The sequence below is a fragment of the Benincasa hispida genome, chromosome 8, assembly GCF_027475165.1.
Source record: "Benincasa hispida cultivar pf3 chromosome 8, pf3_genome.v1.1, whole genome shotgun sequence".
NCBI lineage: Eukaryota > Viridiplantae > Streptophyta > Magnoliopsida > Cucurbitales > Cucurbitaceae > Benincasa > Benincasa hispida.
Genome location: NC_143485.1, coordinates 4,752,962 through 4,778,673, shown reverse-complemented (window position 1 = coordinate 4,778,673; position 25,712 = coordinate 4,752,962). Strand labels below are relative to the sequence as shown.

The window sequence follows — 25,712 nt, the reverse complement described above, 5'->3', positions numbered from 1 at the left end:
AGGTCATTCCATTCAAGCTTCAAACCCCCCTCCCCAATCAAGCAAAAAATACTTGAAAATGACTTGCAAGCATAAAGGACTTGAAAGTAGGCCAAATTTTTTTTGCAAAAAGAACTTGAAAATGAGATTATCAGTTTTGGGTGTGAATAAAAATTTTGAATTTCAATTTAATAAATCAAGCAAGGACGCTTCATACTTATAAGTGGATGCTTCATGCAGTCAAGTTGAAGGTTGTGATGATATATTCAAAATTACAAAATATGTAAGTGTGTACGCAAATTACATTAGGATTTTAAATCGCAACCCTATGCAAGCAAGTGTTTTGGTTATTGGACAAGTTCACAAATGTAGGTCGTGTATATGAACCTTGTCAGATTATTGATGACATCAGACAAGGGATGGTAAAAGTTGGGTTTTTGGGAGCTCAAACGGTTGGAAGAGAGAGAGTGAAATCTAAGAACGTGAGGGAAAGGAGAAATGAATCAGATTAACTTCCTTCTAAAAGGACATTATAGTAATTGTACTTTATGAAGAGGTCAATAGAAGAGCATTCAACATTAGTTTCAAATTTTGGTGTAAATTTCATTTTGGACAACAAATTTGGGTCAGCCGTACAGTTAACTCAGCAGAAGGGTTAGTTCACATTTCCTATTTTCTCCCCCTCCATTGTCAAGTTTCAAAAGCTACTTATATAGCCTCTAATTAAATTCCAAAAAGAGTTGGACATTTTTTATTTTCTTCCCGTTAATTTTCATGTTTCAAAACCTACTTACAAGTTATAACTCTAATTAAATTCCAAAAGATTTTAATACAAACTCAACTTTTGATCCGTCACATATATCTTTATAAGCTATTACAAGAAGCAAAATAAAGAAGATTCAATAAACTTTCATATTATTTCTTCATAGGCTAGTTAATGTACAATAAGAGACAAATTTTTTAATCCATATTTATTTATAATGTTAGTTCGGATCAAGAAAAGATTGAATGCAAGATGACATGAAAAAAGTCATATAGTTTGGTAGATAACATGGGAGACAAAACAAGTTAGACATAAAGATTGTGAATATGAGCTATCAAGATTGCACCCACTTGAGAATTTGTGATGTCAATCCTGTCAAACGTACTCATCAAGCTTAGCACTTGAGAATTTGTGATGTCAATCCTGTCAAACGTGCTCATCAAGCTTAGCACCTTCTATAGGAGATATTTTAGACAATTTAAAGCAATTTGACATTTTTAATTTTGCATTTTGCCTTTTTGATTGATGTCCAATTGAGTTTCAAGTTTCTAGGTCTTATGTATAATTATCATTTATTTACTTTGAAATTACTTGAGTTTTAGACTTCTGAATATCTATTTGACCTTTAAAATGACATGTAACGCTCTTGAAAACTCAAATTAATTTTACTAATCAAGCCGATCCATTAAATTAGATTTGATCAAGTTAATTTTAGAATGAATTATATTAGGATCTAAGAGTGATCATAATTGATTCTAAGTTTAATATAAGAGTTACTTATCCTTCTAGTTAAACTCTTAATTAGAATCATACGTTAAGTTTACCCCATTTATAAGTGTTTGCAAAAATCCTAGAAAGGCCTCTAGCCTTGGAAAAATTCAACCTCTCACACTTATCACTTTGGTAAATACTTAAAAAGTAAAATTTGAAACTTGAACTAAAATCTAAAATAAAAATATTAATTTCTGAAAAGTATGAATTTGAGATTTATTTTGAAAAACTCTGATAAAAAATTCAAAAATTCAATTAGGTCAAATTAACCTATTTAAATCTAGTTAACAAGATTTTAAGCAATATTTCCAATTAACTCAACTAAATCTAAACTAATCTAAAATAAATAAGATTAACAAAGAAACTAAACTTGAAATTTAACCCCAAAAAAGGGAAGCAGAAGATTACATGTACATGCAGGAAGGGATAAATCAAATGTTGTATTCCACCGCATAGCATTTGAAGTGACAAATAAGATATAAAACTAGCATTATATGCTTGTTTTACAACCATAAACAACTCTTCTGCAGAATTTACATTTTAAATCTTTGATAGCAGAATTATGATATTAAAATGAGATTTTAATAACTATACAAACTGGAGAACAAAGATGGTAGACAATACTTTGAACATACATTATTTCTTCCTATAATGAACACCAATGGGAGAAAAATAAAAGAAAGTGGAGTGACTCAAATGCTTTGTTCGTACATAATTATCCAAAAATATAATTGGTTCACTCAATCTTCTCCAATATTTCCAACCGGGTTTTCCTCTTCCACCCTTTCATCGATGCAACCAAGTTAACCAGACCAATAACTTGGCTCTTACTGTATTCCTGCAAAAACAGGACAATTCTCCAAGCCATGAACAAAGATTTAAATATTGATGTCAACATAGATACTTCGTCACAATGGTAGTATCAGAAATGTTAGTCCCTGATTAAAACATTCATAAAACTACGTTCATTAAAAACAAACATTTCATGCTATCCAAAGTTCCAAATCAGTATTCGTATATGGATACACATCAGTGATATATATTAATTAAATTGTCAATCCGAACTAGCTCAATGTATGAGGTACCAATTACCACTGTAAAGGTTGATGGTCTGATTCCAACTTCACAAATTGTTGAACTTAAAAAAGATTAAACTTTGTATTGATGTTGAACTCTAAAACATTGGCATTCCAATGGGAACCTTAATATTTTGCAAGCATTCACTAAAAAGATATATATATACAAGTGAACAAGAGTGACTTAAGTAAAAGAACGTAAAAAGACCATAACGGACGGGATAACTAAGATATTTACAATAATAAAATAACCTTAATATTAGCACTATAACACAAGTCATGAATATTCCAACTTTTCTCAGTTCAAGGTAAGTTTCTTACCGGGTGAGCTCGTGCCCAGTGTACGTATTCAGTTTCTGGAAGGTAGTATGCCTGTTTGATGATGCATCATTAGTAAGTTAAATTACAGACTTCATGAACAGTTCAAACAGTACATGATGCTAGTCAATCAAGTTTGAAGCAGGCCACAGAAGTTCGTTCTCTTCAATTAACGATAATTTGAAGATCAGGCTTACCTTAATAAAGGTCTCAACCATTTGTAACTTAGGCCTCACGTTCGCAGAAACAAAATGTTGCAAGCCATTGATTAACACCTGAAAAAGAATGAAAATGAGTATATCATTAAACAGCATAATGAGATGAAGACAAAGGAACCAATAAATAATGCAGTAAGCAAGAAGCAATCTGTAGGATGGCTCATAGATACCTGAAGATCTAATGACATGAGAGCGCGTCCTTCATCTGAACATCTCTTTACTCGTGATATACCTTCGATAAGGGTTTCTGCAACAATATCCAGTCCATACTCCAAGAGGAGGTCTTGAACCTACAAATGTAAAGCATACCGAGTTTCAAAACCAATTACACTAATGGAGAGAATAATTATCGATGATAGTTTGAAAGCTAAGGTCCGTACTCGGAACATCTCTAAATTAACCAGAGAACTTGAACTTCAATTAGAAAATTTTTCTCTTTGTTTACTACAGGGCCAAATAATCAAACCACAGAATATTTAGTCCATCTGTCTTCTATTTCACAGGATACCATGATTGTGAAACAAGCCAATCAAGCAGCCTAAGTCTCAAAGGCTGATCGGTAGCCATTCAAAACCCAGTTTAACAAAAATCAGATTTTGGAACCGTCCAACCCAACCTTATCAATTCTTCGAATTGGATAACATTACTCATCTTGAAAATGATCGAGACCCATGATATATAAATATATATATTCTATGTATGAATGCATAATCTATATTATAAATAAAAAAGTATTAATTTTATAGTATTTATATATTATTCTAGAAAAAAATAAAAGTGATTTGTAAGTTTTAATAAACTTATCAGAAACAAAATTTAGGAGGGAACTTTAAAATATAAAATTTAATAAAAAACATAATCTAATAAGTATAAATTTATTTTATAAATGAATTTTCAATTAAGTGACTACACCATGGAAGAAATCTAAAAAGTGATATCAAATCCAAACTTTGATCTATTGAGCCAAACTTACAAACTAATTATAACTCAACTTTTAGAGCCTAGGCCTACATGATCGAGACATAAGTAGAATATTCCACTCACTTAGCCTAAGCTGAGCCTAGGCCTATGTTTTTATTTTTTTGCCTTTTCTTTTGTCTGGTCCAACCTAATATTAATGATGGGGAGAAGCAAAACTGTTATCACAAAAACGCTTTTCCTTCTAAGATAAACATCATTTGTGTTCAAAACTGCAAAAGAAAAACAATATTACTCTCAAGTCCAAATAAGTAGCCTTGCTATCTTAACACACTAATATTATTAGTCCAGGTCATTGAGTGCACAATCCAAAAAACATATGTAAAGATATATGCAAGTAACATCTCAAGTTTAGAAAAAAAAAAAAAAAAACATATGTAAAATAGACAGATTATTTTTTAGAAAATAATAATAATAAATTTAGAATCGTTAGCTGAGATGGCTATTCCTACATGAACTGAATGGGAAAAAAATATATCAGTAATTACATAGAAGCAGAAAACATCAGAAAATTATAAATAAGATACTTTTTAAATTCATGGGCTGAGAGGAAAATGTTACACAAGAAATTAAAGAAAACATATATATAAACTCACAAGAAATTAAAGAAAACATAATATAAACTCAGAATAGTTTAAATAATATTTTATAGAGAAAAACATATACAAAATTTAAATAATAACGAATGAATTTGAATTATGGGCCATAAGTTGGATATAAAGAATATTTCTTGCAAAGCATCCTAGTCAATGATCTATCACTCAACGAATGTTAAATACACCGCAGAGAACACAAGGACCAACAAACCGGTAGCTATAAAGATGATGAAAACAGTGTATCAACTGAGAATTTGTAAGAGAGAGAGAAGGGAAAAAAATAATAATCTATCTTGTAGTTCTACAATTTATAACTAATTTAACATGCTGGAACTAATGTAGTTCTGCCAGATTCATTACCTCCTTACGAACTCCACTATGAGCCAGCCTTGTTTTATAATGCTTGAATTCTCCCAATAACAAGTCAACATACCTATTCATACAGTTCAATTAAACAATGTGCTTATAATAGTCATGAACTCATAAGTTAATATGAATAACAACATTACAGCATCCTAGGAGGCTTGAATTCATGGTTTGTTGTCTGTTCTGAATATGCTACAATAATGAAAAATAAAAATTCCCGCAAATTTCTTCACAGTTCGATAGTGCATTTGATAAGCCATAGGCAATAAATGATTCCTTCTTTACACACACACACACAATAAATTGTTGAATATGGGAAATCACCTCTCACTTTATACATATGATTTTATTCCCTGTAATTTGGGTTTACTTTTATTCTTTCCATATGTACATTCTTTTACTGTTATGATATTTTCCTTAATTAGCTATCATAGGTGTATATATAAGGGATGCTCCCTCTTGTAAAATTATCATAAGAAATATAAGAAAAGTTTTGTATTCAACATGGTATCAGAGCCAACCCTATGAATCTTTTCTATAGGTTTCACATCCGAAACCCTAAAAAAGAAAACAGAAAACCTCAAACATACCTAGTAGCTCCATCGATTCCTTGCGTGAAGTTTCACGTCCGAAGAAAAACACATTAAACCCAGCCAACAATCCGAAAATCTGAAGAACAAAGTCTTCGACCAACGATTCACAGCCGAAACATATTCTCTAAAGCAAAAACGTTCATCCGACGACCACGAACATGTTCATCAACCGGAAGTCATCGACCGTGGGTGCCGATTCCTGAAAGTCTCGTCTCCGATCGTGGTAGTCACGGATTGTGGGTGGAGATCGTCGAAAACAAAATCGCGGCAGCATCATCGACGAAATCTCGAGGGAACGGGTTAAGTTGAGTCGGGTCGCACGAACAAAGTCGGGTCGAAACCGGGTCAGCTTCTCCTGGGTCGGATCGGGTTGACGGAACCGCAAGTGAACGGGTTAGAAACTGCACGGGTCATCTGAACGAAGTCAGGTCGAATCGAGTCAGAGTCTTCTGGGTCGGATCGGGTGAAATCTCAGGTCTGGAGCGTGAACCGAGTCTGGACAATTTTTTATCAGTTTTTCATCGTTTTTTTTTCCTTTTTCCTATTTCCTGCTTAATTAATTATTTTGCCAATCAACAATCTTTTATGGCATCCATAAATTCTAACAATACTGAAGGGATCGTATTTCCCATTACTAATCACAAATTAAATGGAAGGAATTGCCTACATTGGTCACAATCAGTTATGATGTTCATATGTGGAAAAGGAAAGGAAGATTACCTGTCAAGCAAAAATCCTATCCCAGACCAAACTGATCAAAGATACAAGACATGGAAAGCGGAAAATAATATGGTTATGTCATGGCTAATCAACTCCATGACGACAGAGATTGGTGAAGGTTTTTTACTCTTCTCAACTGTAAGCGAAATCTAGGAAGCAGCTCGTGAAACTTATTCTGACCAAAAAAATACTGTAGAGTCATTTGAAATTGAAGGCAAAATTCATGAGCTACAACAAGGGGATATACAAGTCACTCACTATTTTACTCAACTATCTTGACTTTGGCAGCAACTGGACGTATTTGAAAGCCATAAGTGGGAATGCGCTGCAGATGAAGTTACATTAAAAAAGATAGTTGAAAAGAAACGAGTGTTCAAATTTCTGCTTGGCCTTAATAAAGAACTCGATGAGCTACGTGGTAGAATCTAGCTATTAAACCATTACCTAACATCAGAGAAGTTTTTGCAGAAGTAAGAAGAGAAGAAAGCAGAAAGAACCTAATGTTAGGAGTGACTACCAGTTCAAAACCTGAAGGATCAGTCTTACTTGCTCAAAACCTTGGTAATGAGGTATGTACAAATACTCATGATAACCGTTACAATCGAAACCAGAACTACACAGGAACTGAGAATCGGCAACGAAAACCAAGACCATGGTGTGAACACCGTAAAAAACCAGGACACACTAAAGAAGTGTGTTGGGATATTCATGGAAAACCTCCAAATTGAAAGCCCAACAAAGGTACAGAAGACAGACGTGGAAAGACCTATCAAGCAAGTACATCATCAGAAGGTAACGTCAATCCTGAATATAATGTGTTTACTAAGGAGCAGTTGGACCTTCTCCAAAAACTATTCGGTCAACCGAAACCTACTAAAAAAACATCAGAAACCAGCGTAGCAACAATGGTACAATCAGGTAACTTTCTTTGGGCTCTTAATGCAACCAAAGAAAATTGTAGTACTTGGATTATTGACTCTGGTGCATCAGATCACATGACAGGTGACATCTCACTTTTAACTAACTACACACACTGTAACAGTCAAATTACTGTAAAGATTTGCCGATGGTACCTATTCTAAAATAATGGGAACTGGAAATGTGTTTCTTAGGTGTTTCAATGTGAGTCTTGTGAAATGGCAAAGTTGGCTCGATCCTCATATCCGGTAAGCGCATATAAACCCTCTTATCCCTTTTCTATGATGCATAGTGATGTTTGGGAACCTAGTAGAGTTCAAAATGTAATAGGAGCTAAATGGTTTGTTTCATTTATTGATGATCACACTAGACTTACTTGGGTATTTCTAATGAAAGAAAAATCTGAAGTTACTTCCATATTCCAGAATCTGTTTGCCATGATTTTCAATCTCTTTAACACCAAAATCCAAATTCTTCACACTGACAATGCTAAGGATTATTTTAACACTTGAAAAATTTTCTAAATGAAAAAGGTATTACCCACCTGAGTACATGTCCAAACACTCCCCAGCAAAATGGAATTGCAAAGAGAAAAAACAGACACCTCCTAGAAGTTTCTAGAGCTTTAATATGTCACGCTAACACCCCCACCTTTTTTGGGGAGAAGCGGTTCTAATAGCCACCTACCTTATTAATAGAATGCCCTCTCGAATATTAGGCTTCAAAACTCCCTTACAAAAACTTAAGGAAGTATTTCCACACGATAGACTATTTTCTCAAGTCCTTTTAAAAATATTTGGTTGCACAGTCTTTGTCCAAGATCATAGACCCAATAGGAGTAAGTTAGATCCTAAGGCAATAAAATGCATCTTTCTCGGTTATGCTCCAAGCCAAAAGGGATACAAATGCTACTCACCAACTAAAAAAAGGTTCTATACATCCATGGATGTAACCTTCTTTGAAACCCAACCTTACTTCAAAAAACAAGACACCATTGAACCTTCCACCTTCATAGAAAACGGAAAACTTCTGGAAAGCGAAGAAACCCAAAAACTAGATCCTTTTGAAGAGAGTGCTCCATATGTTCCTTATATACATGAAATAGATATTCCCAATCAAGGCCCACCAGAAAGTAGGAAAGACCCTATAGTCTATACTAGAAGGAAGAACACCCTTGAACATGCACCAATACTCAATCAAAACCTAACCGAAATACAGGAAAATCATGTCTCCAACTCCACAGCCGAAACACTTAATGAAAACATTGATCTTCCAATTGCAAAACGGAAAGGGATAAGAACCTGTACGATGCATCCCATCCAAAACTACCTATCCTACAAAAACCTCTCTCCCAAGTTTAAAGCATTCACAACCACACTATCCCAAGTTTACATTCCGAACAATGTCTATGAAGCCCTCAATGACATTAATTGGAAGCAAGTTGTATTAGATGAAATAAAGGTCTTGGAAAAGAACCACACATGGGAAATAATAGACCTTCCTCCAGGAAAGAAAACAGTAGGACGCAAATGGATCTTCACCATCAAGTACAAGGCTAATGGAGAAATAGATAGGTTCAAAGCTAGACTCGTCGCCAAAGGATTCACCCAGTCCTATGGCATTGACTATCAAGAAACATTTGCCCCAGTAGCAAAATTAAATACTATTCGTGTCCTGTTTTCCCTGGCTGTGAATAATGATTGGATTCTTCACCAATTAGACATAAAGAATGCCTTCCTTAATGAAGACTTAAAAGAAGAAGTGTATATGGATATATCGGCCGGTGTAGAATCTACTCAAACCATAAATAAGGTATGCAAACTCAAAAAATCCCTATATGGCCTAAAACAATCCCCTAGGGCGTGGTTTGATAAATTCTCAAGAGTGATAAAGGAAAACGGGTACTCACAATGTCAATCTGACCATACTCTCTTCGTCAGACATTCTTGCATAAGTAAAATAGCAATTATCATTGTCTATGTAGATGACATTATCCTTACTGGAGACCATGAAGAAGAAATAAGAAATCTAAAACTTTTCTTATCCAAGGAATTCGAATTAAAGGACTTAAGCAACCTTAAATACTTCCTAGGAATAGAAGTAGCCGCTCAAAAACAGGCTTGAGCATTTCTCAAAGAAAATATGTCCTTGACCTGTTAAAGGAAACTGGAATGCTTGGATGCAAGCCTACTAATACTCCAATTGACACTAACAATCACATAATCAAATAAAACAATCACAAACTGGTTAACAAAGATAAGTATCAAAGACTAGTTGGAAAATTGATTTACCTAACTCACACAAGACCTGATATCTGTTTTGCAGTTAGCTTTGTAAGTCAATTTATGAATAGTCCAACAGAAGACAACATGCAAGCTGTATACAGAATACTGAGGTACTTGAAAGGAACTCCAGGAGAGGGATTATACTTCAAGAAATCTAAGAGAAGAAACATCGAAATCTTCACAGATGCCGATTGGGCAAGCTCAAAAATAGACAGAAGGTCAACTTCCAGATATTGCACATTTGTTTGGGGAAATTTAGTCACCTGGCGAAGCAAGAAACAATCTGTAGTATCCAAAAGCAGTGCCGAAGCAGAACTAAGAGCTCTAGCTCAAGGAATATGTGAAGGAATGTGGCTCAAAAGCATTCTATCTGAACGTAAAATCAAATCAGAAGAACCAATAGAGGTACATTGTGATAATCAAGCTACCATCAGTATCGCCAAAGACCTAGTCCATCATGATCGCATAAAATATGTGGACATTGATCGGCACTTTATTAAAGAAAAAATTGAAAACAAAAGCATCTCACTCAACTACATACCTACCAAGAGGCAAATTGCTGACATACTAACAAAATATATTGCAAAACTTGAGGGGGAGTGTTGAATATGGGAAATCACCTCTTACCTTATACATATGATTTTATTCCCTATAATTTGGGTTTACTTTTATTCTTTCCATATGTACATTTTTTTAATATTATAATGTTTTCCTTAATTAGCTATCATAGGTGTATATATAAGGGATGCTCCCTCTTGTAAAATTATCATAAGAAATATAAGAAAAGTTCTGTATTCAACATAAATAAATAGACCATTATGTGAGCAACCAAAAAATCTCTCTGGTATATAGAGTTGGAGCTCAAATTCCATGCAGAGCGAGAAGAAAGGAAGACAACAATGAAGTAAACAATTCAAACAGAAGAATTCTTTGTATTGCTAATGTGTTTGTCCCTCATGTTAGGGGTGGAAACGGTTCGGTTTGGTTCGGTTTTGTGGTCAAATCGAACCGAACCGATTTATTGGTTCAAACCGAACCGCATATGCGGTTCGGTTCGGTTTCAAATTCGGTTTTGGCATTTTTAAAAAATCCATATTATATTCTTTTTTTAATTAAAAACGGTTCGGTTCGGTTCGGTTTTAAATTCGGTTTTGTTCTTTAAATTAAAAGCGGTTCGGTTTTAAATTTGGTTTTACTCTTTTTTTAAATATATAAATAAATGTATATATATATATTAGTTAAAAACGGTTCGATTCGGTTTCAAATTCGGTTTTCGAAAGTGAAACCGAACCGAACCGAATTTTTCGGTTTCATTGAGTTTTCGGTTCGGTTTTTAGAAACGGCTCAGTTTTTGTGGTTTGAATGACCACCCCTACCTCATGTTAAGAAATTTAGAGAACTTTAGTCCATATGGTACAAGACTTATCAACGTAGTCCCTTATGTTCTATTATTTCTTAATTTAGCCCGTAGTGGTGTGGAGGTTAAAACTAATTGAAAAAAAATGAATAAAAATTTAGAGGTGAAAAAGAAGTCAAATGGAAAGTTTCTGCTTCCTCTTCCAAATTTATAAGAAATGGATGGAAATTTTGAATTTTTTTCTCTTAGATGACTTCTTTTCTCCTCTGAGTTCCTGCCAATTCACAATTGTGTAAGTACATCATCGACCAATTTTAACATTCCTCAACAGCAAGGAACCAAAGGGAGAATTGCTAGAAAAATAAGAAACTAAATTGAAAACCTTTTAAACAAAAAGGATTAAATTTTAAAAAAATACCCAAACATAAGGAACGAACTAAAACAGTCTTTTCATACACAGAAAAATATACTCCATTCTTGCTACAGGTGGTCTTTTTCACATTAAAATTTGTGGGAAATAAGGGGCTTTGTTGATAGTTTATAGCTCCAAGGATATTTTAGTATTTTATTTTATCATTTTATTTTATCCTAGGTTTATTTCCTTTTTTTTATTTTAGGACTTACTAGAGCCTATAAATATGACTTCTATTGTAACTTTCATTGTGTGTTAAAAATAATAAAAGAGACTCTATCATGGTTTTTTTTTTTCCCTGTTTTAGGGTTTTCCACGTAAACCTTACGTTCTCTATTTTCTATCTTCCAACATGGTAGAGCGTGGTGACGAAACCCTAGCTGCCATCGACGAAAACTAACTGGTGCAAGATAATCTTAGTTTTGCACCAGCCCTGCTATTGTCGATTCTGACCACCGATGCTACTGTCGTCGTCGCCATCGATTCTGTCGCCGCCAATATCGTCGCTATTACTGCTGTGCAAGCCGTGGTTAATCGGCACCTTCAATCCTTGCATATCCATCCAACTCTAGCGCCACCGCAACCCTTTGATGGAAACCCTAGCGTCGCCGCCCTTTTTCACAATGCCACCGGTGTTCCTCCCTTGTTTTCAAGAGTTGTCGCTGTCTATCCCTCCAATCTCAGTGCCAGTAGCCGAAACCTACACCTTGAAGCCGAGATTGGTGAGTCGTCCGCCTACCACAGAGGTAAATCCCCTGTTTCGGCAACGTCAGAAATCCCCGGCTTCTTTCCCTTTCAGCCGCAAGCAACCTATCTGCAGCCATTGGGCTTCCTCATCATGAATCACCTAGTTATGAACATTAAGGTTCGATTGGTTTATCTCCAGATATGGTCCAACAACAGCTAGCTAATCTTCAGGCAAGTTTTCAGCAATAAATTGCTGCTTTTGGGATAGCCCTAGGTGCTTCCACAAACCTAAATTCTAGTACAGTGAATTTTGATATTCTTTCCGGTCTACCGATGTATCCAAAGAATCCAATAACCTCTTTCTTTGCTTTAACTACTACAAACTATTTGTCTAGATCTATGGAAAATTTCATAAGGTTAAATGCAGGAGAAAAGTTGAATGGTGAGAATTATTTCTCTTGGTCTTAGTCCATTAAAATGACTCTTGAGGGCGTAACAAGTCTGTGAGATACCAAGACCTAGGCCAGGGGATCCTCAAGAGCACATTTGGAAAGGAGAAGACTCTTTGCTTCGATCACGACTGATTAATAGTATGGAACCTCAGATAGGGAAACTGTCGTTGTATGTTTCAACAATTTTACACTACTCTTGAGACTCAGTTCAACACCAAAATTGTTATTCCTCGTAGTGATAATGGTCGTGAGTTCCTTAATAACACTCTTCGTGATTTTCTGTCTTCTGAAGACATTGTCCACCAAAGCTCGTGTGCCTATACACCTCAACAGAATGGGATGGCTGAAAGGAAAAATTGTCACCTTCTTGAGGTTGCACGATCTCTCATGCTGTCTACTTCATTTCCATCTTACTTATGGGGGGGGATGCAGTTCTAACTGCAGCTCATCTTATTAATTAAATGTCTTCCCGTGTCTTCCAACTCCAAACCCCTCTTGAATGCCTCAAGGAGTCATACCCTACCACACAGCTTATTCCCGATGTTCCTCTTCAAGTTTTTGGATGCACTGCCTTTGTAAAACTCTTAGGTTTGAAAAAGAATCAGAATGCTCTATTCATTCACCAAAGATATGAATATATACAAGTGTACAAAGCATAGAAAAGGAAAATATCATAAAATATTTACAAGAATGGAAAATCCTAATTATAGAATTATAACACTCCCCCTCAAGTAGGAGCATATATGTTAATCATGCCCAACTTGTTACATAGATAATCTATACGTCTTCCATCCAATGCTTTCGTGAAGATATCTCCTAATTGTTCTCCAGTCTTCACATATCCTATAGATACCAACCCTTGTTGAATTTTCTCACGTACAAAATGGCAAGCAACTTCAATATGTTTAGTTCTTTCATGAAATACTGGATTAGACGGAATATGAAGTGCTGCTTGATTATCACACCATAACTTTGTCAGTGTGGTGATTTCAAATCCCAACTCAACAAGAAGTTCATATATCCATATCAATTCACACACAAATTGTGCCATTGCTCTATATTCTAATTCAGCACTTGAACGTGACACCACATTTTGCTTCTTACTCTTCCAAGAAATCAAATTACCACCAACAAAAACACAATACCCTGAAGTTGATCTTCTATCTTCTTTGGATCCTGCCCAATCGGCGTCTGAGAAACATTCAATATTAGTATGACCATAATCCTTATATAATAAACCACGCTCGGGAGTAGGCTTCAAATAACAAAGAATCTATTCCAATGCAGCCCAATGATCAACTGTAGGGCATGACATGTACTGACTCACAATATTTACTGAATAGGCTATGTCGGGTCGAGTCACTATAAGGTAATTAAGTTTTCCCACTAACCTCTTATATCTTTCAGGATCTTTTAGCAATTCTCCATCTTTTGTGAGCAGTAAGTTGGGCATCATTGAGGTACTACATGACTTGGCCCATAGCTTTCCTGTTTCAGTCAACAAATAAAGTATATATTTTCTATGTGATAATAGAATTCCTTCCTTGCTTCTTATTACCTCAATTCCTAAGAAGTATTTCAACATGCCCAAATCTTTTGTGGAATTGACTATGAAGAAATGTCTTTAGAGACTAGATACTTAAAGCATCATCACCAGTAATCACAATATCATCCACATATACGACTAACAAGATGACACCACCCTCAGATCTCTTAAAAAAGACTGAATGATCTAACATACTCTTCCGCATTCCAAAGCTTTCAATCACCTGACTAAATTTACCAAACCAAGCTCGTGGGTTCTGCTTTAACCCATACAAGGATTTACGAAGGTGACACACCATTCCATTCTCCCCCTGAGCAACAAACCCTAGTGGTTGCTCCATATACACCTCTTCTTGAAGATCACCATGAAGAAATGCATTTTTAATATCAAGCTGATGTAAAGGCCAATGATTGATTGAAGCTAATGAAATAAACAACCGCACAGATGCCATTTTTGCTATAGGAGAAAAAGTATCAACATAGTCAATGCCATAAGTTTGTGCATAGCCTTCCGCTACAAGGTGCGCTTTTAACCGAGCAACAGAACCATCAGGATTGACTTTAACCGTAAACACCCATTTGCAACCGATAGCCTTCTTTCCTGCAGGGAGAGAAACTAAATCCCAAGTACAATTATCATCAAGGCAGTCATCTCCTCCACCATTGCGGCACACCAACTAGGATGAGACAAAGCCTCATGAATAGTTTTAGGGATGGATACAGACTCTAAAGATGCAATGAATGAACATGTGGAAGGCGACAAATGGTTATATGAAACAAAAGAGGAAATAGGATGAGCACATGTATGTTTATCTTTACGAAGAGCAATAGGGAGATCATCACTCGTTTCTAGATCCACTGACGAAGAAGACTCTAGTACAGGGCATGGAACTGAAGGAGGTTGTCGTCGAGTATAGACCTTAACAATGGGTGGAAGAGTAGAGGTAGCCACAGGTAGAGATGAATCAAGAAGAGGATCGGAGGGAGAAGTAACTGTGTAGACAAGGAAATCATCCTCTACTTTCTTATGCTCCCCTTGACTCTTATTCGAAGAGAATGATGCTGATGAAAAAAATGGGGTATGTTCAAAAAACGTGATATCAGGAGAGACGAAATATTTATTTAGACTAGGACAATAACACCGATACCCTTTTTGGACACAGGAATAACCAAGGAATACACATTTTAAGGACTTTGGATCCAGCTTGGTATGCTGAGGCCGAACATCCCGAACAAAGCAGGTACAACCAAATATTTTGGGTGGAATGGGAAACAAATTTTGCTTGGGGCATAAAGTACGAAAAGGTATCTCACCCTTAAGAATGGAAGAAGGCATGTGATTTAATAAGAAACAAGCTGTGGAAGCAGCATCAACCCAAAAGGATTTTGGAACATGCATCTGAAACATCAAAGCTCTGGCTGTCTCAAGGAGATGATGATTCTTTCGTTCTGCAACCCCATTTTGGGATGGAGTATCGACACAAGAACATTGATGAAGAATGCCATGGGCATCTAAATAAGACTTGAGTGTATGAGAGAAATATTCCTTGGCATTATCACTCCGTAGAATTTTAAGAGCACCACTAAACTGAGTTTGGATTTCAGCATGGAAGTTACGAAAATGAGAAAGTAACTCAGAACGACTTTTCATTAAATATAACCACGTAACACAAGAATAGACATCGACAAATGTAACAAAATACCGAAACCCTCCTTTGGACTCAACAGGACAAGGACCCAAACATCAGAATGGACTAATTCAAAAGGAGCACTAGCTCGTTTATTGACTCGAAGATACAAACTCAAACAATGAAATTTAGCAAACTGACATGACTCACAATCTAAAGAAGACAAATGTTGAAGTTGTGGACGAAGACTCTTCAACACAGAGATAGACGGATGGCCCAAATGACAATGCTCTTCAATGGGAGATGACACACTTGAGCATGTGATGGCTGTAGGTGTTTGTGGTTCAAAGATGTAAAGACCTCCAAATTCACGCTCTTTACCAATAGTTTGTTTCGTCATAAGATCCTGAAATAAGCAATAACAGGGAAAAAAGGAGACACAACAATGAAGATCACGAGTGAGTTTACTGACCGAAATCAAATTAAACGAGAAATGTGGTAAATTTAAAACTGATGACAAAGAAATTGATTCAGTAAGATGGACGGTTCCTGATCCTAAAACAAGAGTGGAGGTTGGACGGTTCCTGATCCTAAAACAAGAGTGGAGGTTCCATCAGCTATAGTGACATTAGGTGAAGAGGTAGATGTACAAAGGTTAGAGAATAAACTGGGGTTACCTGTCATATGGTCTGTAGCGCCATAGTCAATGACTCATTTTGACGTGGAGGAAAGAAGGCATTTAGAAATCTTACCTGTCTCTGCGATGGCCGTAATGGGAGTAGAAGATGATGCCCTCATTGACTCTTGATACTGCTGAAATTTAGCAAACTCCTCTGCAGAAATCGTAATTGACTTGTCAAGATTATCAAGAGTAGAGGCGACATGTGCAGAGGGTGATGGTATCCTCTGACCCTTATTCAGCAATTTTCTGCATTCACGCTTCGTATGGTCAGGTTTATGACAATAATAGCAAACTATACCTCCTGATTTTGATCTTTGGTTATTTGGATGACCTTTGAAGCTATTTGATTCAACCCCCTTATTACCTCTATAATCATTTGTGCGCCCAATCAAAGCACTGCTAGAATCAGATGATGTAACTGCTTGTGTCTTTTCAGTACGAAGTATTCGAGTGTAAGCTTCTTCCAACGAGGAGATATTTGAGCTTGACAACACTTGATCTTTGGCCATCTCATATTTAGGTGCAAGACCTACTAAAAAGCTCATGGTAAACAACTTTTCACGTTGAGCCATTAGAACTTTTGGATCCGTGCTAATTGGCATCAAGGCATTGAATTCCGCGCATGTATTTTTAACCTCCATAAAGTAGCTTGTAAGAGATTTTTCTCCTTGATCAGGTTGATATAGAGTCTTACAAACATCAAACACTCTATTAATATTTTCTTTCCCTGAATAAAGGAAATCCAGATATTCCAATAGTTCCTTGACTGATTCGCAGTGATTTACTAGTTCAACAATTTCACGGTCAATAGAATTCTTGATTTGTAGAAGCATCCTTGAATCGTCCCACCACCAAATCTTCTTATTAGCATCAATCAGTGGCTCTTCTGTGATGTGATCATCTATCTCCATGCTCCTAATAAAGTGGCGGACATTTGATCTCCATGAATAGTAGTTAGATTCATTCAACTTGTGTTCAGTTACTTTTGATACCATAGGAACAAACTCAGGCATGACTACTGATTTCTTATCAGCCATTACCTCAAAAAACAATAGACACCGGACAGCAAAGAATTAAACCCTAATTTACCGAAGAGATGTCTTTACAAGCAGTGAGAATATCTATATATCCCAAACAAACACACCACCAAGAAGAGTCAACCACACTGAAGAAACTCACAGAAAACGAACAAAAAAGGACGGCGCACGCGCCTACACGCGCCGGCGCGTGGATGGACGGCAAGAAGAACAATCGGCGCGTCAGCCTCACGCGCTAGTCAGATGGCAACCGGACTTTAAGGTTTTGTAGATCAGCGGCTGGACTCCTCTTTGGACTGGGCGGCGTCGAAAAAAACTTCATTTTTTTTTTTCTTTTTTCCGGCTACGGCGGCGGCGGCTAACGACGGTGAACGAACCGAAGACGGTGACTGTGAGCAAAAGTGTAAACTCACCTTTCCACAAAACCCTAAACGTATCACAAATGGGTTCTAAATTCTCAAACCCTAGGGTTCACAAAAACCTTAAGTTTATTTAGAGAGCTCTGATACCATGTAAAACTCTTAGGTTTGAGAAAGAATCAGAATGCTCTATTCATTCACCAAAGATATGAATATATACAAGTGTACAAAGCATAGAAAAGGAAAATATCACAAAATATTTACAAGAATGGAAAATCCTAATTATAAAATTATAACAGTTCATAGTCATGGCCCTAACCAAACTAAGTTTACCCCTCGTGCTTAGAAATGTGTCTTCGTTGGGTATCCCCTTCACCAACGAGGTTATAAATGCTTCCACCCTTCTTGGAAATACTTCAAATCCATGGATGTAAATTCCTTGAGGATAATTAGATGAAACTCTAGACAGGTACAAAGCTAGACTTATAGCAAAAGGGTTTACTCAAACTTATGGGATAGATTATTCTGAGACTTTCTTTCCTGTAGCGAAGTTAAACACGGTCCGAGTCCTTCTTTCTGTTGCAATTAATAAAGACTGGCCTCTCCTCCTCCTCCTCCTTCTCGGTTTTGAAGCTCAGTTTGATCATCAAGTTTGTAAACTCGGGAAGTCTTTGTATGGTTTGAAACAGTCCCCGAGAGCGTGGTTCGACAGGTTTACTACCTTTGTTAAGTCCCAAGGTTTCACTCAGGGACATTTTGATCACATGTTATTTACAAAAAGGCCAGTATCTGGGAAAAGTATTGTGCTAATTGTATATGTTGATGATATTGTTCTGTCAAGAGATGATGTTGTTGAGATCACCAAGATGAAAAAGAAAATGGCTGATGAGTTTAAGGTCAAAGACCAAGGAAATTTAAAGTATTTCCTTGGAATGGAGGTGGCAAGATCTACGGGAAGTGGTATCTGTCTCACAACGGAAATACACTCTTGACCTATTAAAAGATACAAGTATGACTGGATATAGACCTGCTGACACTCCTATTGAATTCAATGTGAAACTGGGAGATTCTATTGACAATGTTCTTGTTGATAAAGAGAGGTATCAGCGTCTAGTAGGAAAATTGATTTACTTATCTCACACTAGACCAGATATTTCCTATGCTATCAGTGTTGCTAGTCAGTTTATGCAGACACCTTACGAAGAACATATGAAAGCTGTGAATCGGATTCTGAGATATTTGAAAAGCTCACCACGTAAAGGTGTAATGTTCAGAAAAACGGATAGGAAATGCATTAAAGCTTATATCGACTTTGATTAGGCAGGATCAATTATTGACAGAAAGTCCACCTCTGGATATTGTACTTTTGTGTGAGGTAACCTAGTTACTTGGAGAAGTAAGAAGCAAAGCGTTGTTGCAAGAAGCAGTGCTGAAGCTGAATACAGAGCTATGGGTTTGGGAATCTATGAAGAAATCTGGTTGAAGAAAGTTTGGTTTGATTAACACCAAGACAGTGTTCTACCTATAAAGCTCTATTGTGATAATAAAGTGGCTATGTAACATGATAGAACGAAACATGTGGGGATTGACAGACACTTTATAAAAGAGAAACTGGACAATGGCAGTATCTATATTCCGTATATTCCATCTAGTCAACAAGTTGTTGATATTCTCACTAAAGGGTTACTCAGGTAAAGTTGTGACTTATGTGTTGGAAAGTTGGGTCTAATTGACATTTATGCCCCAACTTGACGGGGAGTGTTGGAAATAAGGGGCTTTGTTGATAGTTTATAACCTCAAAGGTATTTTAGTATTTTACTTTACCCTACGTTTATTTCCTTTTTTCTTTTAGGGCTTGCTAGAGCTTATAAATATGACTTCTATTGTAACTTTCATTGTGTGTTAAAAATAATAAAAGAGACTCTCTATCGTGGTTTTTTCTCCCTCTTCTAGGGTTTTCCACGTAAACCTAGTGTTCTCTATTTTCTATCTTTTAACAAAAAAATTTCAAACACGCAGATATGATGTGATTCAAACATCATTTAACAAATTCAGATTAATACTTAATAGCTTGAGATGTAGTAGCTCCCATTTAAAGTACTTTCACTTGATATAAAAGTAGCAGGTCAACCTTTCACCATAGTTTGGAAAATACATTTATATGTATGTCTATGTATATGTATATATATTATATAATATTAACTTAGAACTCTAATGTAAAAAAAAGTGGGTATCCGAGGGAACAAACCCATTATGCTCTAGTCCAAGCTCTTTTACTTCCCATTTTGCATTGGCTATCCGATCAACATAACTGTAAATAGAGAAGTTTATCATTAAAAATTAGTACCATCTTCGAAAATCATAGTAATGAATATCAAGAGAGAATTTTATTCAAATGAATCAAAAGTTGTCAATACAAGAAGAAAATCTCTCTTTTTATAGAGAATTGGAAAGCAAACTAATTCTATTCCTAATTAATCAAACAATCTAATTCTAATCCTAATAAACCAAGGAAATTAATCCTAATCCTGATCAATCATGGAAACTAATCCCTATCCTAATCAATTAAGGATTTGACCATAATACCCTAATCCTACTGCATCACATAGTTGCAGAATTCAATAAAAGAATTTTACTTTTTTAGCCTGTGGAAAGCAAACTTGCTGCTATTGACATTGAACCATATAACTTCTAGATATAATCAAGGAGAGCAGAAGTTTCAGGTATGATAAGGAAATTACTACCTACTTTGTGTTATACCAACATATATGATTCATAGTTAAATAATCAAGTTGTTAGCATTGTCTTTATCCTTTTTGACGCAGTCTGCCTGCTTCAAATGACAAATAGGTACTTTTCCATCACTATGGTAATTCATTATTATGCAGGAAGTTGTTAAGCTAGGTGATGGCCGCCAGGAGCCTAGTAGCTAGCTTATGTGTTTGGAGTCAACCTCCTAGTATACTCTGGCGATCACTAAAAGTTTGCCTCAGTTCCTTCTTGAAATTATATGCTCAGGTACTCCCCCACGTAATGGTAATCTACAGGCATGGTGTAGGTTGTAAATATGTTAATTAGCTGTAAAATCATCAATGATTTTATTTTATTCCTATTATGATTGTCTTTCCTATATAAGAAGGCTATGTATCACTTAAATTATTGATTACAAATATTTAATTCCATTCAAACTTAAATGGTATCAGAGCTCATAAACCCCAAACGGCCAACGGGTATTCGGTCCCCAAAAAAAATTGGGATTTAATCCAAGAATTATGAACCCAGCACCATATTGAGGATCCCACCCAAGAGATATCATACACTTTATAAGATAGATAGACTACTCTCGTTGCCAATTGGTCTTAAGATGGAACCTCATGTTATCTAATGCATGGAGAGTTGCCCACTGCGAGCTGCCATGGAGGAGTTCTTCTGGAAATCGTAGGAAATGGAGCAAAACTAAGCTGAGTAACAAAAACGCACCAAATTCTTTTGCCTAGAATCAGCAAGTGTTGCAGATACCCCTAATTTAGGATACTGAAATGCACAGTTTGGCAACCACCTTGGATGATAACAATGATGATCTTATCCAGAAGGCCTCCATCAAACTACCCATAGCTGTCAGCCTGTCACTAATATTCCTTGTTGGTTCTCCCTACAGATAGCAAAGAAGTGCTGTGCTAGAAAATCTACCAGACATTATTGTGGGGCTGACGCAGAAGTAGCATGCATCAAAGGCCAATTGATCACGACAGTGGATGGCTTCATATTCTCTCAAGGGATTCAGCATCTTGGAAACTCCCAATATGTATAACTTTGCGAGCAGATTGGATTCCTATGCATATCTTCTATCTAAAATGTTCAATGATTTCAATTTACTTTGATCCTGGCCATGTACTGCATCTTACTGTTCCCACTTCAATACTATTAAGTAAACCACAACATGTTATACTAATGAATAGAGAAGTTCAACTAATTACAAAGGATTGAGCAGTGAACTGATAAGTTTTCAGGCTTTGCCAGGGGCTAAAGATACCTCACGAGGCTACTTTATTTATTTATTTCTATGAAAAAATGGCTTTTGAAAGATTATAAAAGGGCATACGAAGAACAACCCAACAAAAAAGAGCCATGAAAAAAGCAACCTAACTAGCTACACAAAAACAGCTCCAATGTAATTATAGAAAACCTTATAAACAGATGGCCACAAGGCTTTAAACATACATTTAACATGGCTTTGAATGGTGCTCAGAGCATAAATAAATTTGGAAAAATCAAGGGTATGTTGTTTAAACATGGCCGAGTCAAGGATTAAACAAGTTTCTTCCCATTTTCATTGCAAAGTGGAACCTTTATCATTCATGTACCTTGGTCTTCTGTTTGGGGGTCATCCAAAGACTACCTTTTCAGGAGCTGGTTATAGACAAAAAACAAAAGAAACTTGATCGCTGGAGGAGATTTGATTAGCCATGAGGTGGGAGATTAACGGTTTACAACTTAGCTTTATAAAAGATTCTTTTATACTATTTGTTTCTTTTTCTAAGGCCTCCTAGTGTTAGCAAGATTGTGAAAAGCCTGATGAAATCATTTTTTTTCTTTTTTGGGGAAAGAAATAAGCAGAGCAATATCAACCATTTGGTATGAGGATTTTGGCTTCAAAAGCCCAATAAGAAGGTAGCCTTTGTATTGGTGGATCTCCAAATTGCAGCTCTTGCAAAATGGGGTTGAAGGTTTCTGAATGAAAATGATTCTCTTTGATCCAAAGTCATCATGTCTCATGAGCATTCATGGTTATAAACCCCATGATTGGCACACAGCAGGTAACAAGGCTTTGAGCATGAGGAGTCCTTGTGATGTAGCCTAAAGGACCCAAACGAGAGAATTCCTCCCAAACTCGAAATCTAGAATATTGATAGAATCAAAGTTGTCTCTTGAATACATGGGGGATCACCTATTTATAGAATCTATTACAAATCGGGATAAAAAGGAAATTAACCTAGAAAATCACTAAATATTAACCCTATCCTTCTCACATCATTCAATCCACACAAAATAAAAAATTAAAAAAAAAAACTCATCCTCGAGTTTGAACATTAAAATAAAGATAGAAGTAAAAAAGAAAGGAAACTTTTGAAATGGAAATATGGTTCAGACTTGTTCTGAAAACTGCAAAAAATTCTTGAACATTAGATTGATGCCCAAAACAGGATGCAAGAACTGACCATAAGAAATTGGATTAACAGCTTTACAAATCACAACCAAAGCAATTTCTCCAGAAAGTGTACCAGCCAAGGCAACCATAAAAGCTGTCACTTGTAAGAAGACCCACAATTTCAGTACCAAAGCAACCATCTAAGCCAACTTTTGACAAAAAGTGACCCTTCTCCCCATGAGGCGAACTGAGGATAAGTAAGTTTACCCAACTTTTTATGGCTTGCAGGGGTGTGCGCGATGTTATGGGTTTTGGGGTGAGCGTAATAGTAAGATTTTTAGAGGAATGGAAAGAGACTCGAGTGAGGTTCGGTCCCTCATTCGCTTCCATTTTTCTCTGTGGGCTTTAATTTTGAAGATCTTTTGAAACTATTCTCTAGGAGTTATTTATAATTGGAGTCTTTTTTCTGTAGAGGGAGCTCCCCTTTTTGTGGACTTAGTTTTTTTGTATTCCCTTGTATTCTTTCTTTTTTTTTTTTTTTAATGAAAGTTGTTTCCAATTTTTTTTTTTTAAAAAAAAGACAGTTGAATGGCACCTTGAATTGTTCAAAAGCTCTTTAATGGAAGCTCCCTAAGCATATTATTTCTCCATAGATCTGTTTTCCATACTACTTTGATCGTCTGATGTAGATTCTATTCAGCATATATTTGTTTGGTGTCATTATTCTCGACAGTGTTGGGGACAAACTATTCACATTTTCCAATCTCTACCAAGTACTCTTCAAGTCCTTCAGATAAAATGTTTTCTCTTCCGGGTGTTGTTTGGTCTACCCCTATCTCCTAACAAAATTATAATGTTTTTTTTTTAAACATGTTGAAATTAGGGTTTTGCACTCTAGGGGCATTTTTGTCTTTTTCATTATACCCTAGAGTTTCTTCTTTCTCTGTTTAAGCTGGTGGTCTGTTGTATTTCTTTGTATCAGTTTTATAATAAGAATTCCTTTATCCCATGGTTTTTCTCCCTAATTAGGGTTTTCCACGTAAAATCTTGGTGTGTTATTTTTCTTTCCCTACCCTATTTTTCATCATGGTATCAGAGCATGGAGACGAAACTCTGGCCACCATTGAGGAAAATCCAACAGGAGAATCCCAAACCAATAACCCAGATATAACAAGTATTATCCAAAAAGCCACTGACAAGTACTTTCAATCTCTTCTTCCCCACTTTCATGAAGACCAACCGCCGCCGCCCTACCAACCGCCGGCCGACTCCTTCGAAGACGGAACGACTAGCCACCAGCGACCAGACGACCAGCGACGGCAACCAATGACCAGTGACCCTGCAGCTACCCATCTGGTTCGGTCGTGCTCAGACGAAGACGACCAGCGACCGGCCGAACGAAGCCAAGATCTGTCTGGTCGCTCTCAGACACAGTCGAACGAAGCTGACCAGCCCAGATCTGCGATGCCCAGTGCTGACCGGTCCAGATCTGCGATGCCCAGCGCCGACCGGTCCAGATCTGTGATGCCCAGCACCGACCAGTCCGTGCCCAGCAGTTCCCGTCTATTTCCGTTGCCGCCGGCCTTCTCCTCTCAAATCGGTGTCTCATCTCAGCCAATGCCGCACCACAAGAAAGATGGAAGAAGTGTGGGTGTTTTCCAACCTAGTATGAGCAACCGAATGGGATAGTTTTCGCCGATCATGGGTGAGTTTGGAGGGGGAGATTCTTCATCATACCACCAGAACCAAGGAAGTATAATCCAAGACCAAGTTACCCAGTTGCAGTTGCAGATTAAACGACAGAACGAGATGTTTCAGCAACAGCTAGCTGCTATTGGGGACGCCCTGGGATCGACATCCAAGATCCAACCAGATCTAAACCCATATCCTGAAAACTCGGTAAGTTTGTTCCCTACTTACCCCCTCAAATTTATGTTATAGAGCTATAGGCAATTCTTCTAGCTTTATTATAGGAGAAAAGTTGAATGGTGATAATAACTTTTCTTGGTCCCAATCTATTAAAATAGCCCTCGAGGGCCATCACAAATTTGGATACTTGACAGGTGAAATACCAAAACCAAGGATCGGTGATCCCCAAGAGCGAATGTGGAAAGCAGAGGATTCTTTGTTGAGATCGATTTTGATTGGAAGTATGGAACCTCAGGTTGGAAAACCTTTATTGTATGCAGCTACAGCCCGTGATATTTGGGAGGCAACCCAAAAACTCTAATCCAGGAGACAGAATGTCCCTCGTTTATATACCCTACGTAAGCAGGTCCACGAATGCAAACAGGGAACAATGGACGTTACTGCTTACTTTAACAAGTTGTTTCTCTTATGGCAAGAGATGGATTTGTGCCGTGAAATGATTTGGAATTGTCCTTGTGGAGGAGTGTTACATTATCAGTCTAAAAAAATGGATTGCGTGTATGACTTTCTTGCAGGACTCAACTCTAAATTTGATACAGTGCGAAGTCGTATATTGGGGTCCAAACATATACCATCCCTAATGGAAGTCTGTTCTGAAGTACGCTTGGAGAAAGATAGGTCGAAGGCCATGAACAGTACACCTGTAACACCAACAGATTCCGCTGCTTTCAAAACTTCAGGCACTGTCCAAGATAAACAGAACAGTAACCCGCCCCCAGTGTGTGAACATTGCAAAAAACCCTGATACACGAAAGATCAGTGCTGAAAACTTCACGGCCGACCGCCAAATGGTAAGAAACGACAGCCAAGCCAGGCTCTTGTAGGTGAATCTGTTACTGGAGATACTCAGCCTCAGAATCAGGAAACCACTCAGAGCACTACTACTATAGTGGG

General features: G+C 36.8%; 1 protein-coding gene across 3 annotated transcripts in view; it reads right to left on the bottom strand.

Annotated features, from left to right (window-relative positions):
- Positions 1 to 1,937: 1,937 nt before the first annotated feature.
- The window catches only part of LOC120083748 (coiled-coil protein), an 80,876-nt gene continuing 57,101 nt past the window's right edge, over positions 1,938 to 25,712 (bottom strand). For all 3 annotated transcript variants that reach the window (XM_039039605.2, XM_090316204.1, XM_039039606.2), the window contains 6 exons: positions 19,989 to 20,051; positions 5,060 to 5,132; positions 3,296 to 3,415; positions 3,105 to 3,182; positions 2,911 to 2,961; positions 1,938 to 2,351 (listed from right to left, as the gene is read on the bottom strand). In XM_039039605.2, coding sequence (XP_038895533.1) covers positions 2,250 to 2,351; positions 2,911 to 2,961; positions 3,105 to 3,182; positions 3,296 to 3,415; positions 5,060 to 5,132; positions 19,989 to 20,051 — 487 coding nt within the window. In that variant the 3' untranslated portion in view covers positions 1,938 to 2,249. The remainder of the gene's footprint in view (positions 2,352 to 2,910; positions 2,962 to 3,104; positions 3,183 to 3,295; positions 3,416 to 5,059; positions 5,133 to 19,988; positions 20,052 to 25,712) is intronic.